The 18,279-nt window shown below is 41.0% G+C and overlaps 1 protein-coding gene across 3 annotated transcripts; it reads right to left on the bottom strand.

Annotated features, from left to right (window-relative positions):
* Positions 1-3: 3 nt before the first annotated feature.
* On the bottom strand, positions 4-7,299 carry LOC130176604 (carboxypeptidase A1-like). Of its 3 annotated transcripts, none has more exons than XM_056387781.1 (13): positions 6,242-7,299; positions 6,035-6,112; positions 4,230-4,526; positions 3,549-3,630; positions 3,210-3,344; positions 3,006-3,110; positions 2,665-2,766; positions 2,358-2,459; positions 2,146-2,256; positions 1,777-1,867; positions 1,004-1,203; positions 768-852; positions 4-296 (listed from the first exon to the last, which is right to left on the bottom strand). In XM_056387781.1, the coding sequence occupies exons 3-13, from the start codon at positions 4,325-4,327 to the stop codon at positions 109-111; spliced, it is 1,299 nt and encodes a 432-aa protein (XP_056243756.1). In that variant the 5' UTR covers positions 4,328-4,526; positions 6,035-6,112; positions 6,242-7,299; the 3' UTR covers positions 4-108. The 3 variants fall into 3 exon arrangements, with proteins under 3 accessions (XP_056243756.1, XP_056243758.1, XP_056243757.1); XM_056387783.1 differs by lacking the exon at positions 6,242-7,299 and having other exon boundaries at positions 4,230-4,380; positions 4,464-4,526; positions 6,035-6,215; XM_056387782.1 differs by lacking the exon at positions 6,242-7,299 and having other exon boundaries at positions 4,230-4,376; positions 4,464-4,526; positions 6,035-6,215.
* Positions 7,300-18,279: the final 10,980 nt, after the last annotated feature.

Raw genomic sequence — 18,279 nt, 5'->3', positions numbered from 1 at the left:
CAGTTTCTCCAGTGTGCTCTTTTATTCATCTGTTAGTGGTTTTTCCATGCAGTATAATGATGGTGATATTAGTCCTGAGAGAAAGGTAACAGGTGACATTTGCCCATTTTAGTATGGGTTCCTGTAGGTGTGATCCATGATGGCCATCAGAGCCAGCCAGGTCTCCCTGGCGGTGGGGATGATCTGATTGGCTGGCAGGATGAAGCCGTAGCGACCGGTGTCCCTCAGCTCGAAGGTGTAGGAGTACTTGATGCCCTGGTTGTAGGTCCAGTCAATGGTGCCACCACTGGCCTGGTCTGCAAGTGAAACGGATCAGGGGACAATCATAATTATCTGTAGAATGAGTTTGGTGCTGCACCAGTGGAAAAGAATGAAAAGAGACGATATGGCAGTCAACGCACACTGCTTTTTTTTTTTACTACATTACCCGTGGACTACAAACGTGTTCAAAACAAGTTTCCTGTGTCAGAGTCAACACGAACTCTTGTACTTAACACTACTGATGTTAACACATACCCACATGACAACGTCTCCAAGCAGCTGTTTTTGTCGAACTTAATATAGGTACAAATGTTGTTGCAGTATTTTCCAGATTTGTGACTTTAATTTGAAGCTTTTGAGCACTTCAGCACTGTGCAGGCCTGATAACACATCACCTAAATCCCTGTGCTGATAATCAGTCACTCTGCTAAACTGTATTCTGTCATTTCTATAGTCATATTCTAATTGAAATAAAAGAAATTATATGTGTTATGTGCAACACTTACAGATAGTGTTGATGATGCTGCCATATCTGTATCTAGTACCATACAGGGAAGCCAGGTCACTGATGGCCTTCTTAGCCAGAGCGTGCTGTAGAGAGAGAGCACCATGGTATCACATGAATATCTGTTCATAGTTTCTCATATCGATTTTGCATATTCTAACATTTCCATCACCACATTGCCCAGTATGATCTTGCGAACCAGAGCAGTGCAGTGAATAAAGTGGTGGTGGTTTTTACCAGCTCGGCCTGGTCCTTGGCTGGAGTCCTGGTGTAGCCGTAAGGATACAGGAGCATCTGGGAGTAGGAGTGGATGGAGATGAAGGCCTTGAAGTTGCCATGGGACTTCACAAAGTCCACGATGGACTTGACCTCGGACTCGGACTCAGCCCTGGGTCCACGGTAGGTCTCGGAGCAGGGTTGGCCGCTGGCACCAGCTCCTACACAAGACGACAACAGTCAGAGGAACTGCAAAGACATGTCGCTGTCTACAAAACAGCTTCTAAATTAAGATTACTGTGAGGTATGAAGGAGGGATATTATAGCAAAATAAATAAATGTAAAAATACAGAAATCTTTTTTTTCCATTACCAAAGTGTTTTTACTTTGCATTTATTTATGTATCTAATTATTTATACTGATGTCATTTTTCATCCCTCATACACTATAGTGTGATTCAAGCACCAAAATACATGTTATTTATTTGTATTATTATTTTGTGTCTCATGAGATCATCCTGTTTAAAGCCACTTTGCTGCCACCTGCTGGCAGCTTTAAGAATGACACTTGAAGACAGTAAAGCGTGCTCCACAAAAGCAACACATCATAGGATCAACAGCTACAGAACTAGGCGAGGTGATTATTTAAATTCATTTCATTTGCTCCAAACTGTAACAAAATACCAAAATAACATAATATCTTATGACTTCAGCTTTGGAGCGTTAAAAAAAATGATCACTGAGAATGACATCGGGTGTCTTGGTACATTCCAGTGACGATGAGGAAGACGTTACCTCCAAAACCAGCATCCCAGTTCCTGTTGGGGTCGACTCCAATACAGTTAGAGCCACTGTTGGGCTTCCTGGTCTTACGCCACATACGGTTCTGGAAATGTCAGAGTAAGTCACAGTATTTGTTTGATGTTTGTCCACTTTGATTATGCTTCTTAATATTTTATCATTGCATGTATGTGCTTGTGACATTAATATTTCATCTGTCTTTGCATTGCTATTCTGAGAGTGTCTGGTCATTGATATTACCATCGCTACCAATTATGACTTCTGTGTAACTGATATTGAGCTACTATTTTAATATACATTTAATTAATGTGAACATACATGATGAAAAAATGATAGGAAATGATTGTAAAACCTAAAACATACGCTGTTGTGGGTGAAGTAGTAGCCATCAGGGTTGGTCACCATCTCCAGGAAGATGTCCATCTGGTCGAGGATGGCGGTCAGAGCGGGGTCACGTCCATAGTCAGTCACAATCTGATGACAGAAACGTACAGGACACAATGTTCAGTGCAGCAGGTGAATGGTCAGAAGCTGCAGACACACAGAAGAAAAAGGTATTATCTATTGATTATCACCTTCTTGGCGAACCAGGTGCCGCTGGCCTGAGTGACCCACTCTCTGGAGTGGATTCCAGTGTCGATCCAGATGGCAGGACGGTTGGTTCCACCGGTGCTGAACTAAGACAAAGAAAAAGTTTAAATTTAATGCAAAGAATAAGTGATAAAACAGAATATGTATTTTGTGTTATAATATAATACATACTGTATATATTAGGTTTCCCCATTCTGAACCTGTGTTTAACTTAACTATTGTGCCTTGTGAAACACATTCATTTGTTTCATTTAGGGTCAACTCCATTCTGTGTTTACTGGTTTTATTTACCTTGAGCACATTCAGGGGACGGCCCTCGTAGCTGCGACCAATCACAATCTTGCTGACCATGTTGGGATTCTCAGCCACCAGCATGTCCTGGAAGCTGTAGATCTAAACCAGACACAAAACCATGATCTTAATACATGAGCATCAGTCAAGTAGAGTTTGTCATTTTTCTGTTTTGCACTGTCCTGTGTTTAGCGAGTTAAAATCTGTTTTTGAAGTGTTCTCTCAGGTTGCAACATAATTATCCAGTTTCTTTGTATTTTTTCCCCCAATAATGTAGGTGATACGAGTGAATCATGCTTTTACAGTACAACAGTTGCCAGAGTGAGCGTGCATGTACGTACCTCGTTGATGGTGTGGTACCTGGAGAAGTCGAAGCTGTCAGTGTTTCTGGGCTCAGCGACGCGAGCAGCAGAGTCCATCTCCTCCTGCTCCTCGTCCAGCATCACCTGAACACCAGTGATATCGCTCAGATTTCAGTCGGACATCGGGGAAAAAGCAAAGCCAGCTAACTGCTGTAATTGTCAGGCTGTTTGCAGGTCTCGTACCTGCAGGTCCTCAATCATGATGGAGTACTCAATCTCCTTGGTCTCCAGGTAAATCTTGGTGGACTGCAGGCTGTGGAAGGGAACTCTGACGTCCACAGGAGTTGCCACCTCAGTCACACCCCTCCAGAAGTCCAGCTGAGAGACAACACAGGTATCATACAACTAATTAAGTCCGGTTACATTCAGTTTATTCACAGAGTTATCTTGGAACAAAAAGGTTTGATATAAAAAAGGAGATATAGATGATAAAGAAAAGGTTGTTGCTTATTTAAAACTTTGCTCTTTCATTTTAATTTCCATTTTTATTTATATAAGTATTATCAGTGAATGATAGATGACCTCGAACTCGATGATGTCCTCCAGGTCCTTGATAAGAGCCAGCTGGACCTCATCCTTAGGAACAATGCGAAGCACCTGATGCCTTCAAAAGAGAACCACAATGTTTTACAACTTTTTACTCAACTCAAGTTTCAAGAGAGAAGTTGGCACACATGGGGTGAAGTAAGATTTCTCGAGGCTGGTTCTGCTTATGCAGAAGATGTGACATTGGGACGGAGCGATGATTTATAGTGATTGAGTTATAAAGATTGTAGTACGCTTCAGACACTCAATGGGTTAGTCGGTAGAAATTCATGCTGTGCATCCAAACACCGTTCAAACCAAAAGAACTTTGAATTCTAGTGCCTAAAGTTTCCAGATTTATTGGGCTCGTCTTGGTTGTGAATATTTCACAAACAGACAGTTTCAATGAAAAGCAGCAGCAAGCAGAATATCAGACAGTCTTGAGTAAGATTATTAACAACCTTAAAGCTACTAAAGGGAAAGTAAAGAGGGCAAACTATCTATTAACTAGTTAAAGAGTCTAGATGAGTGTATAAAAATCTATGAATCAGTTTATAGTTTATGCATGCATTCAATTAAAAAAGGGGGGAAAAAAAGAAATGTTATTGTAGGTAATGCATATATACATACAGTGGACTGACCCACACAGCAGTGAGAGGCCTTTGCAGGTCCACTTACCCCTCAAACGTTTCCTTGCCGAGAACGGCCACGAACAGCGCGGCAAATGCGAGCAGCCCCTTCATCATGACCAGCAGTGTGAGACTAGCGGGGCCCATAACAGGCTTTTATGGCCGAGTGTCTCAGGTCACATGTCCAAACCACGACCTTGCTTAAGGTGATGGAGGTGTGTCAGCAGCTGCTTCCTTTCCCACTTCGTTCTGCAGATATCAAAACAAAACTTGCACCACGTACCTCAGTGATTTTGACATTTGAAGCTTGGTTCAGTTTTTGAGGTCTGCTGGTGTCGGACTGGTTCTGTGTAGGAACGTATGGAGAGAAAAGTTCTCATTACTAATTAACCTTTTGATTATTTTTGCAGCACTGATTAATCGCTTAGTTTAACACAAAATAATAATAGTGGGAAAAAAAAAAAACCCACACATGTTCATCACAAGTTCCCAGTTTCAATGTGACATCTTCAAATTACTTGATTTGTCCAACACACAGTCCAAAACCCAAAGCAATTAGAGACAGCTAATCTTCTCATTTGTGAGGATTGGAAACAGAATGCTTAATAAATAAAGCTGATTATCAAAATTCTTATATTCACTTCCTGCTCAGCAGCTCTATTCATTTACTAATAATTTCAGCACCGATAAAAACCATGTCATTATATAAAGAACTGGCACAGAAAAGAGTTCCAGCAGCTATAACTAATAGAAACACAAATCTTTCCCTCCTTTTTATCCAAAACCGGGTGGTTTTATTGATCTTTTGTTGTTTGCTGTAGGTCATTCGTTCAACCAGGGGGCCCCCCTGGTTGAACAAAGACAAATGAAATTAAATGGAAAAAAATATCAAATAATATAGCAAATACAAATAATGTTTTTAAATGTTATAAGATTAAAAGATTTTGTCACTTCACACTATTATTTTTTTTCTTGAATTAAGACCTATCACTGTGATAAGCCAATGACAGGAACTTTTATGTCATCACCGGCCGGATTACATCGTGTACTCGTTTGATATCTCAGTCTGATTACATCCACGGCAAAAACTGAAGTACAAAAATGATCGAGAGAGATCATGAAACAACAAGTCATCTCTCCCGTCTGCACGTTTCCTCTGCTTTCAGTTCAGTCCTGAATGTCCCATTTTTATCATTAAAATAGAAGTGCTGTGATATTTGGCCTCTGTATTGTTATGGTGTTGGATGTGAGCCGCCAACACTGCTCTATAATCCCACCAGGAAAATAAAAGAACTGAGCAGTCGACATGATGTACTGATCTACTGTCCGTTTACAGAAAGGTAGACTCTTGCTGCTCAACAAGAAAACATGGCTGTCCACTGTGCTTCCTCTTTGTTGCAGCAACACTGCACTCAGGCTGCAGAGAGGCTTCAACAGGCTAAATGTAAACCAGCTGCTGGGATCCATGTACTGTGAGCTCTACATGTTACACTACAACACAACCAGACATGAGACAACTTGAGATGTCAGAGTGCAAAAATTCACATCTGGTGCTTTAGCAGGGTTTTATTTCAAAAATGAGGTATCCACCCAAAAATGTGATGCCAAAGAGAAAAACTGTCATCAATGTAGAACTCACTTCTGCTACAGAAACAGTCACATGACACTGGGTATAATCACAGAGAGTGTTTGAATGTCCAAAAATGGACGTCAGATAACAATTTTCAGCTATTTTCAACACTAAAATCCAATTACTTCCTCAGACAGACACAGTCTCATGTATTCATTTGAGCATGTAATCATTTAAAGCCAGTTCACATGACAGTAAAAGTAAAGAGCCTTGACATTACTCACTAATACGACCTCTCTCCAATGTACATGTCCCCCAGAATCTGGCAGTTAGTCTTATGCAACACTCCGCTGATAAGGAACCTGCAGAGGAAAAGTAAAGAGACAGAAGCCAAGCAGAGTCAGGTGTGTGGAAATCACCTGCTGGAAGGTTTCCCATTCACAGAGACTTAAAGTGAACCAGAGAGTGTGTTGGTCCATATGTGCTCCTACCTGCTCGGTTAAAGCATCTCTTAACGCTTCAACTAAATGACTAAAAATTCCTTTGATGTCACTGTGAGACAACATTTTGAGAGTGTATAACTTCCTCATTTTGGTGCATAGTTTTCTGCTGAAACATGTGGTCAGGGGATGTTTGCTGCATGGGAGGGACAGAATAGAGATCAGTCGTAATAATTTATCTTGTGACATACAAAATAGTCTGACTTTCATAGGAATACAAGAAAAATATATAGGCTGTATATTCAATTATCTACTAAGCAGTTATCAGATGTGTATGGAGGAATGAGGGACACTTTGGTTGCCAATAGACCAACAACATTTTTATCTTCTACTGATTTTGGCTGAATGAAGTCTAAAGTAAAGTGTCTGAAGTATTATTATTCACTTGGATGAAGAATGGTGGTAAATTTGCTGGAGCTGCTGGATCCTGAGTTTTAGACATTAAAGCTAAACTGCAAAACTGATGGAGAATATAAAAAGACATTTGGGAAGGTCTGTGATTGTGTTGTTGCTGCTATACAGAGAAAATATGTGGGAAAAAAAAAACGTATTATCTACTAAAGTGATGGAGTCAGAGAGCACAGACAATAGAGACAAATATTTGGGTTGCCAGGTTACTGTACAATGACTGACTAGTAACTATAATGAGAGCACAAACACTTTGTATTGGCATGACTTGGACACATAGGGGCACTAGTCAAAACTAAAAAAAGGATGTAGGGAGGCAGCTCTTCGTCTGTGTCACTGTAAAGTCACTATTGTTATAAATGCTTGATCAAGTCCTCAAACTTTTCCCCAAAATAGATCGTCACTGTGCTCTAACGTGACCTACTGGTGGGTTTTGTTGATCTATGGCCCCTTCTGTAAAAACATCAGCTCTACTTTAAGTTAAATCAGTGATGGGGAAAGATTGAAGTCGTGGTTAAAGAAAACCTGTTGATAGGAAATGAGATGTTAATTTTAAGTTTCTTTTAAGCTGTTTCAATAAATGTCCACCGCTGTATTTCTCTCAATGTGCACAGCGTTGAGTGACATGTCTTGGGGCAGGTGTATGTTCATCTTAGGCCGAGGGTGCCACCTTCAGTCTAAAGCCAACACTAAGCGCTGCCTTAGTGCCTTTTTTACCCTCCATCATACAGGTAGATAAAATAGTAAAATAAGAGATTTAGGGTTTAAAGGATAGCCAAGTCTGGTTTCTCTTGCTATAATCATAAGTCTCACTATAAATTATATAGAGAGCACATTAGGAAAGACTCTTACTGTCCAGTATGAACCGGAGGAATGAGTACAGCCAGAGAGAACAGTTTCAGTGTTCAGATGAGGACCTGGCTGTTGTTTTCAGTGCACTATTACTGCTGCAGCCACTCTGTCTGGTTTTGCACTGATAAGGTGGGTGTATTTTTAGGTATCATATCATTATTGTTAATTATAGCACGGTACAATTTAAAATGCCTTATGAATCATCCATTTTCTGTGTAAATGCTAAACGCAGCAAAGCCCGTCTTTCTGAGTCAAACCGTCTAAACATAAAAATCTGCAGATCACAGTATATCACAGGTTTGTAACACATGAAGCTGTGTTATGACGACATCTCTGGAGTTGGGACACACACACACACAAAATCTGTCAGAGAGTTAATAGACACTAAAAAAAACAAAGGAACTTTTGTGCTACGCATGTTCATACCAGAGAGAAGAGATCAGACATCTCAGGGAAGCAGTGTGGCTGAAAAACAGCACATACACTCAATCCAACCCTGCTCTCTGACAGAGAACAGCATCTGACCTGTCAGGGTGTGTGAGGGCGTCATGTCCTTTGAAAAGGCCATCAGCAGGTCACACAGGAAGCTACTAAGTAGTAAGTTTCTTGTCGCTGAGACAACAGCAACTTTCAAAAACTGTGAAACAGGACATCACAAAACAAACCAGCTGTGGTTTTTATGGTTTGTGTCCAAGGATTATTTCAGGTCCATGCATGAAGTGTAATTCTTCTGCAGCTGTTGTATAATGAGAAATGCCAGCTTTTCTTGTCTAATTTCAAAGTCCTATTTGTGCTAAGTGCAAATGTATGTGGACGTTAGTGAGCTCGTTCATTAGCGATGCTGCCTAAACGCTGTTAATGCTTTGCATGTGTTATTGTCACACTGAATGAAGATGTGCAATTCAATTCAGTGCACCAAAGCGTCAGTTTGTTGAGAGCCAGAAAAACAGACACAGCTCATCTTCAAAGTAAAGGTTGCACATTTTGCAGCCGTCGATCTAAGCGAAATAAATAAACAAACTGTCTAAATAATGAACACAATTCATAACTTATTGGTGTTTAACCACAGGCTAAGAATACATTTTATATTCATCTTTGATTAAGGTTACTTATTCTGTTGGGTGAACATTAAAGAGAGAGTCTGGCCTGAGGAGTTCATTCCAAGAAGACAGCTGAAAGACAATCAGAGCAGTGTGTTAATATAGATCTGATATTCATTAGAGGAAATAGTGACATTTGAAGTGAATCTCACCTCTGGAGACTCTCCTTCTCAGGACAGGAGGCGTTCTTCCCCATCACTGCCTTGAACTGTCACCTGGGCTGCCTCTCCTGGTATCTGGGAGGGAAGACAACTCGCTCTTCCTCCTGCTCTGTCTGGCAGGTGTTGCCAGGAGCTTGGAAGTACTTGGCACTGGCTTGAGGAAAAAGGTTTTGAACCAAAAGTGAATTTTATGTTTGAATGAAATGATAATACACAATATACTTGATCACAAGCTGAGACACATGCATGTACCTGGGATGAAGTGGTTAAGGTGGAAACCAGAAGGTTGACTCCGCCCTTTGTCAGCCTATGTGTCTCTGTACAGCCGAACACCCGGTGAGTCCCGAAAGCAGCCGAGGCGTCGTCTGTGTCTCCATGTGTCCTGGATGCAGAGAGAATCCAGCAAAGAGAAATCCAGGGTGACGTGGAGATCCTGGATGAGGAGGGCCGTCTCTTCTGCCCTGTGTGTCCTCCACCTTGGCAACAGTCAGGCCGAGCATCCTGCGCTTCCCCTCCAGGTAGGAACGCTATGCCTCAATGAGACCGCAGGCAATCCAGCAGCTGTCCTGGAACGCCAACACACCAACATCTGTAACCCAGGCAGCTGTTTCAGAAGCAACACCGGCAAGCTTCTTTGTCACCTGGAGAGAGAGCCAGAGAAAGGTTTCAAATGTTAATGTTAATATTTGTGTGTGACTTTACACACACAGCAGTGGTGTGAAAGCAGCTGTAAGAACATAAACTCTGCCTAAATTACACTTCATCCTAGAGAAACTCCCTGGTGGGAAGCACCTGTTGGGAAAGAATACTAGAGATGGCTGTTGGACAGATCAATCAGTTAGACATACAGTGCATTTAGAAAGTTCTCACTTTTTTACATTGTATTATTTTGAAGAATCTTATAAATCATTAAATTCATTCATCAATGAACAATGCCAGCAAGCTACCTGCTAATGGTAGCGTTACTGAAAATGAGGGGGCTAATGCTAATGTCCATGTTTTTTTCACCAATAATGGAGAAAAAAAGCTAATGCTTGAATCTCTTCTACAACTTCTTCACACGTATCATTTGTTCAGATTTAGTCTTGTTTTTATTACAGTATATGCTACATATACACACAAGCTCTCCTCCGGTGACTGATCCTCCGGTGATCGACCTCCCGGCCTGCCGCGTCATCTGATCAATCATTGCAGACCAGGTATATCAATCAAACAGCCACGCCCCCAAAAATACCTGTTTTTATCTATCTAATTAATTAGATGATTATTTTCAGATGGACTACCAGAACACTGAACAAGAAGTGTGAGAAAAAAAAATGTATCGACTGAGTATTTCATGAGAGAAGTTGGTGTTTTTATAATGAGTGTGTATTGGAACCAGAGTTTTTTGGAGCCCGCCCCCAGCGGAACCTCGGTGGTATTACACATTAAGGCACTTCCGCGTTGGCGTCACTTTTCAGCCCCGGAGACTACGCCCATTTTTATATACAGTCTATGGCCAGAAGGACATCATGCAACTGCTGAACAGTGTAAATGGTCTTTTCAACCACAACACAGTTTTTGGAGTTTCTAAACTTTTCATTTAGTCAATTATTATGACTTAATTCAAAACAAGCAAAAGTGTGCTATGGTATGGTCTGAATTTGTTTTGCTGCTTGAGCTGGAGTTACTGCGAGCTGTCTCTCTAATCTCTGTATTTTGTCACATTTATGCTGCATTCACGCAACATTGGCAGAATAGGAAGAACAGAAAAAAAAACACCTTTTTATGAGTTCACTCCAGAGTTCAGGGCCATGATCCCTTTAGTCCAGTCATTGGAATAATCTTCTATCTGTGATATATGAGTAATTATTCAGGGTTTAGTGTGAAATATCAGCATGCATTAGTGAGCTGCCAGCTACTTGTGTTATTATCCACTAGGAGGCGACACACCCTCACAGTTCTGACAGACTCATGCAGAGACCCTCAGCTCCAATGGCTTATCCAGTACTAGTTTCAGTGCCCACCTTTCAGTATCTTTAATTCTGAACACTCGATGTAAAATTCTTTGCAACAGATTTTAGACCATGAGGGAATTCAAATATACACTTAAATCCTGAAATATAAAAAGTATGCAAAGAAAGAACTATTTTATTACAGGTTTCACAGGTTGTTTGTGTAAATGTGGCGAGGGAGGAGCTGCAAGGTCACCACCCATCAGGAAAACAGAGTAACTGTATATTAGATCAGACAGTGATTGTACTGGCAGCTTCCAGGAGTGAGGACATTCCTCTGAGCAAAATGACTCTGGTTAAATCAGTCTTTTAGAAGATCTTAGCTGCTCAGACTGAGCACACATCCAGGATAATGAGAACTTGGTTTTATCTGTTGGATTGGAGAAAAAAATTGAGTATCGTTTACTGAAAGATTCAATAAAACATATTGCAACTGCACTGGTTTTTATATATGTTTCTTTGTAATCGGCCACCATTGATTATAGTTTTGTTCAAAATATTGTCAAGACAAATCTCAAAACTAATGAAAACATGTGAGATGATCACTCCATTGGCTTGTTTAATCATCGAAAAGGTCGTGTAATACTAAGAAACGACGGGGTCTCGTGCGGATCGGTGAAAGCCATCCTGAACTGGATCCCCGACATTCCTCGCTGGTAGGAGCTGTGACTGACAGGCCGCCTGAAATCAGTGGCAGTCTGTCACCCTGGCAGAGCTGGTGCTGCCCTGAGGCGGGAAGTGTCACGTCAGCAGTTTTACTGAGAGAGGAAGTGCAGATAATTGTTGGTTATTGTATTACAGGCCAGATAATTCTGTGTTGTGAATGTAGTTTATCACACATTTCAGTAACAATTTGCACATGTGCATCTTTCTTTATGTTACATTATGTAGTAATGAAGAGAAACGAGTTGTAGGAATAGTCCTAAGAGTCGTAGCTATAGCATTACTGATGGTAGAAGGGCTAGCAGGCAGTTCTATATCATCATTAATAATAATCATAATCATCTTATTTTTGTGTTATTGTTATACCTACAACTACAGTAAAAAGTAAAAGTACACAAGCAGCAAATGTACTCAAAGTTATAGTAGCCTAGAAACGCTTTTATGTTATTGGATTATCACTGACGCATTAAGCAGCTCTTAAATGCTGCAGCTGCGAGTGAAGCTAGTGTTAAATATTTTATATACTGTTTTGCAGTTTAATGTAACATGTAATGTAAATATTAATATAACGAGGAACCACATTTTATTTTTTAAAAACCTAGAGTTACCGCCTCGCAGTCATATCCTTCCACCAGAGACACATAAAACATTAACTACTTGTGTGAAATGTTTGTCATAATTGCTGTATGAAGATTTGAGTAATGGGTAAAAAGTGTTTTTTGAGGTTGCACTGACCTTGACCTTTGACCTTTGACCACCACAATCGGATCAGTTCGTCTTCGAGTCCAGGTGAACGTTTTTACTAAATTTGAAGAAATTCCCTTTAAGGTGTTGCGGAGACATTGTGTTCACAAGGCCAAAACCATGTTTTGTGAGGTCACCGTGACCTTTGACCTTCGACCAAGTGAATGTTTGTGCCAAATTTAAAGTTCCCTCAAGCTGTTACTGAGATATCAAAACATTTCTGAGCGGATGGAGACTTTGAGGATCTTACCTCTTCACAATTGTCGTTTAAACTTTCAAAATAAAACGACAGCATTCGAATTTATCCTCTGGTTGGTTTCGTTGTGTGGATCCTTGAAACTGAGACCAAAAAACAGTAACTGCAACCTTTGACTATTTAGCAGAAGCACCTGCTCCCTCCAGTCCACAGTCATGGGACAGTGGTGAGACAGAGAGAGACAGTGTGAGGCAGGACGTCATGATATGGCTGAAATATATATAATATATATATATATGTATATATATATTTCATATATGGATATTCAACATGTACATACTGTATATTACATTTGTGTCAGGGTAGAATACTATAAAACCCCTATTTCAGCCAAGAAATGCATAAAAACAGTGTCTGTTTGGGGCTCGCTATCACACCCCAATCATAGATGTCTATGAGTTGTTAGCATTCCCTCCAAAGACACATTTCCCCTCGAAACGTTCATTAAAGTAGCTTCATTAAAGTAACTATTTGAGGCAGTAAAAACTCTGGACAGAGCCATGCTAGCTGTGTTCCCTTGTTTACCCCCATTATTTCCTGTTTATACCACAGATAGCATAGTCTGAACAGTCCCAACCAATCCTAGTACGAGATCTGTTCAGCCAGAATAATTAAAATCACCCTTGTGTGCTTACTACTAGTTTGCTTTGTCTTTAACTGAAAAGGAAACAGTGACTTCCATTTGAATATCCTCACAGGGGACAAATAATTTTTGTATGATTTGCAGTACTGTAATCTTAAAAAGGTGTATAAACTTTATTCCACAGATACAGTGGCCACCCATGTTTTAGGTGAATATATCATCCACTTAATCCATATGAACCGTTCCTTTTGAGGGCTGGTGTTGCAGACAATGACTGTGTGTATCTGTGGTTTAAATCGTGTCCCTCTCACTTGTTTGGCAGAATCTGCGTGTTTTCCTCTGCATCTGGCTTCTCTCTCAAAGCAGTGCAGGAAGATGGGGCTTGGGTTTCTGAGCGGCAATATAAAAGCATCTGAACTTGGGGAGATGCAGAGCTGATCGAGGATGGTGGGAGTAAGGGAGAGAGATGGTACATCCCCCATCATGGTGTTCGCCATGCGAAGAAGCCAGAAAAACTTCGTGTAGTGTTCGATTGCTCGGCCAGATACAAAGGTACCAGCTTAAACGATCATCTTCTCTCTGGACCTGACATGTTTAACAACTTGAGTGGAGTTCTCATCCGCTTTCGACAGCACCCCGTTGCGCTAATGTGCGACATCGAGAAGATGTTCCACCAGTTCCATGTTGAGGAAGCTGATCGCAACTACCTGCGCTTCCTTTAGTGGAAGCAAGGAGATTTGAACTCACAGCCTAGTGAGCTCCGAATGAAAGTACATCTGTTCGGTGCAGCGTCTTCACCTGGATGTGCAAATTTCGGGCTGAAGCACCTAGCTAAGGAGTATGCCGACATTTACCCTCAAGGCTCACGTAGATGACGGCCTTACTAGTGGGAAAAGCGCTGAAGATGCTATTCAGCTTGCCAGAGAGGCATGTGAACTTTGCGCCACGGGTGGTCTCAGACTACACAACTTTGTATCGAACAACAGAGAGGTTCTAGAGAGTATATATATATCCTCTGAACGGGCGACCATATGATATGGACCTCACATTCGATGACCTGCCACTCGAGAGAGCTCTCGGGATTCAATGGGATGTGGAGTCTGACCACTTCAGGTTTAACGTCAGTCTCAAAGAGCAGCCTGCTACGCGTCGTGGCATCTTGCTCAAGGCGAAGATCAGTTCAGAGATGTTCTGCAGTCCACTCCAGACATCTCTGGTGTTATTCTGCACTAGCCGCCTTTCCAGTTTCTGTCTGTAACGGTCCTTCTCTTTCCTGATTTTCTGTTTGAGTTCCTTCTGGACTCTGCGCAGCTCCTTCTTGTCCCCCGATCTAAAGACCCTCTTCTTCTCGTTCAGCAGGGCCTTAATCTCAGAGGTCACCCAGGGTTTATTGTTGGCGAAACAGCGTACTGACTTGGAGGGCACAGCGTTCTCCACACAGAAGTTAATATAGTCTGTGATGCAGTGGGTCATGGTGTCGATGTCGCCATCGTGGGGGGTGCAGAGCGCTTCCCAGTCTGTTATTTCAAAGCAATCTTTAAGTCTGGCACTGGTCTCCTCGGACCACACCTTCACAGACCTCTTCTCAGGTGGTTGTTTATTCACCAGAGGGGTGTAGTCTGTGATCAGATGGACAAGGTTGTGATCTGAGCATCCCAGCGGGGGGAGGGGGGATGAGGTGTATGCATTTGTGATATTAGCATACAACAAGTCCAAAGTTTTATTGTCCCTGGTGTGACAATACACATACTGGGTGAAGGTAGGAAGAGCAGAGGACAGGGACGTGTGGTTTTAGTCCCCAGAGATGAGGAGGAGGGAATGGGGGTGCTGGTTTAGAAGTTGAGAGACAACACTATGGATCTGGTCTGTGGCTGCAGCGGCGACGGCCGAGGGGGGATGTACACAGTCACCGCAATGACATGTGAAAACTCTCTCGGGAGATAGGACGGCCGCATGCTAACCGCTAGCAGCTCCAAGTCTCTAGTCACAAGCAGAGTCTTCTGAAAATGAGCTTCAGATGTTTAATGTTTAGTCCGGTGGAACATTAGAATGCAGCCACAGAAGGTCAGAGCATTCTTTGTTGGTACAGATCATTTTTAACATTTGTAACATTACATACTTAAAGATTAAATGTTAACATAAATAGTGCAAGTTCAAGTTTGAGATGATTTTAATCTGTTTTACACAGTATTTTTTTTACTATGTCTTCCAAAACAAAAGGTTTACTACAATATTAAGCATGTGTTAATATTTCATTGATTGACACTATTTTGACACTCATTATTAGGAAAAAGTTTCTCTGCAGAAACTTTAGTGGTGTAACTTTATTGATGGTGTTTGATCATAATAATTCAGGAAAAATCTTAAACTTGAGTGGATTCACTTTATTGAGGGTGTTTGATCATAATAAATTAGGAGAAATCTGTAAAATAACAGTTTTTTCACTGTAGAAATATTATTGAAAGTTTCCATAAATTTATTGTTTTTACACTTTATTTGTATTTATTAGGATATTTTACTTTACTTTTATGGTTTTTGTTTGGCAGCCGCTCCTGCCAGCCATTTGACGTGAATTTATTGACAAATTTCAAACGTTTATCACTAGTCTCAAAACTTAGACCATATTTAACAATAATCAGATTTCTCAAACACTCCCATTTCTTGGAGGTCCGTCATCCCTCGGTGTCCCTTTGGCTTTACTGGAGAGGATAATCATGTTGGAAGTGAATCTTCCGTCAGCCTTTCACTCTTTTCATCTACCACAGCCAGAAGCTGTCAAAGCTTCAGCTCAGTCTGGGCTGGAGGAACATCACCTTCTTCCTGTTTGGTGCCATAGAGCACTAAAACAGATTTCCCTCCAAATCCAACCCAGAGGCACAAAATGTAAAACACAGAATAGAGGTGCTGGTAGAGGCTGCCAATGGTGCATTACATGGTATTGGTGCTGAGATAAGGTTGTTAAAATCAACATTAAGACAAACAATAAGACAAGTTTCTAAAAAAAAAATGACAAATGATCATATTTTCTTGCTCTGCTTTCTGTTTGCTCAGCACTTATTTTGCACTTTTTGATATTAATCTCCCCTGCTGTGGCTCTGCTGTGCTCATGTCAGAATTTTTATCCTCTTAAAGCAACTTGAGTCTTTGACAGTAAAGGAATGCAGCCTCTTGAGAAACAAACTGCACTGAGCACTTCCAGCTCTGTGTGTGTGTGTTTGTGTGTGTGTGTGTGCGTGCGTGTGTGTGTGTGCATGCATGCGTGCGTGCGTGCGTGCGTGTGTGTGTGTGTGTACTCAGCTTCAGGGGAATGAGTTGTGCTGAGCCGTACCAGGACCTAGACATCCACAGTATCATCTCCCTCTCTTCCACAGATCCCAGAACAACATGACTGCAGAGGGATGTCTATTTCTCTTTTTTCTTTTATCTTTCAGTCTTTCCCCCAGCTTCTTTTCTGTCTCTCCTACTCTGCTTCTGTTTTCTTTCACAATACTGCTGTTTATCTATTTATTTAGGTCTTTCTTTCTTTTGCTCTTTCTTTTTACTTTGGAAAAAAATGAGATCACTGTTAGTCAATTCTGCTCTTATGTTCAGACACCAAATATCATTTTTTTAATATATCTATATATATTCATAAGACCCAGGGGGATGTGCATAATACATCACAATTAATTCACTGCCAATACTAACTCACTAGGGGGCAAAATGACTTTATCAAAACTTTATTGCCACCAGTGATCAGCTGTCTGTCCCCTTCCAGTGCCCTGCCTTATAAGTGTGGCTAACAATATCTTATTTGGGAGAATTAGTAAACTTTTTGTAGTATTTTCTAAAATTTATACACGCAGTATTCTGGATCCAGGTAATATAAGTTGTCTTTTAAGCTAACGTGGGCTGGGTATAGTTGTATGCATGACACAATAATAAACACTTCATGCACTCAATAACTCAGTCATTCATATTATACATATTATACTGAACTCTTAAACAAAGATGAACATTTTGATATGTTGCAATAGAAAAAGCAGAGGTAAAACAATGACACTAACGGTGTGCTTGAATGGAAGTGTTCATAGCAGGTATTGTGACATGTCATAGCAGGAAAAGCAAGAAGAGCACAGGTGTATTTGATACAATTGATGGATGGATACTTTCCACTTAGCGGAGGTCTTGGTATTGTGTGTGCTGGCTCACTGGAGCAACTTACTTAATGCAATTATTTCCATCTGTGCTTTTTTTTGTTATGACAAGTCAAAATATGTGCTGTGATGAAGGTCTGTCCCCCCCCCCCCCCCCCCCCGACAACGATGAGCTCGGCAAGACAGACTATGAAAATCTGAAAACCTGAAAAGATGTTTGTGTTATACAGCTGATCAGATCTCTACTCAGAGCTCTACTACAAGGAATTACTACAGGTCACCAAACTCATTGTACCAATTAAATGCTGGAAAGGTTTGAGATGCTGGAGGCTAATGGGAGCTGCAAACTAAGCTAAAGCATTAGCTAGCATTAGTTTGATGTACACTAGCTAAACAATGCTGTTTGTTTATCCTAGCTTTAATATTATGCATAGTGAATTGTCGCTAGTTAATCAACCTAGCTAACATTTAACCCAGTTGTTTGTATTGGCATGAATACCCAGAGATTTTTGTACTCATTTTCCATTCACTCATTCCTCAACATTTGTGCAAACTTCTCGTAAGCAAACCAGCTACATAGTTAGCATGCTCTATAGCAGCTACACAGTTGTCATGGAGACCAGATTAAGGTAACCACAGATATATTGTGATTTGCTAAACTGTCTCAGATTGTCACTGCATGTGATATTTCTCTCAGTATTTAGCAAGAGGCCAAATCCATGTTTTCTCTATCTGCTCTAAATAGAACATTAAGATACAGCGTCTAATGTGACTACTGGAAGTGGACAAAACTACAGTTACACTGACCAGATATCTTGCTTTAAAGGGCCTTTAGCGGCATGAGGCTGGAACAGAGATGAAACACCAAAACACACACACATGCGCGCGCACACACACACACACACACACACACACACACACACACACACACACACACAGCACAGAGAGAGAGATGAGAGATATAGGCCTTGTCAGACAGCTGAGATATAGCACAAGAGCCCTGGGGAGTTTCAGGGGATTTCCACCGAGGGAATTGGACACATTGTCTGATTTACACTAACACTTTGGCTAAACTTGATGATAAAAGTTCACATAAGAAACATTGCCGTATCTGTCTTTATCCATCTCCACC

This window comes from Seriola aureovittata, chromosome 10 (assembly GCF_021018895.1).
Source record: "Seriola aureovittata isolate HTS-2021-v1 ecotype China chromosome 10, ASM2101889v1, whole genome shotgun sequence".
Classification (NCBI taxonomy): domain Eukaryota; kingdom Metazoa; phylum Chordata; class Actinopteri; order Carangiformes; family Carangidae; genus Seriola; species Seriola aureovittata.
This window is presented reverse-complemented; position numbering and strand designations above follow the sequence as displayed.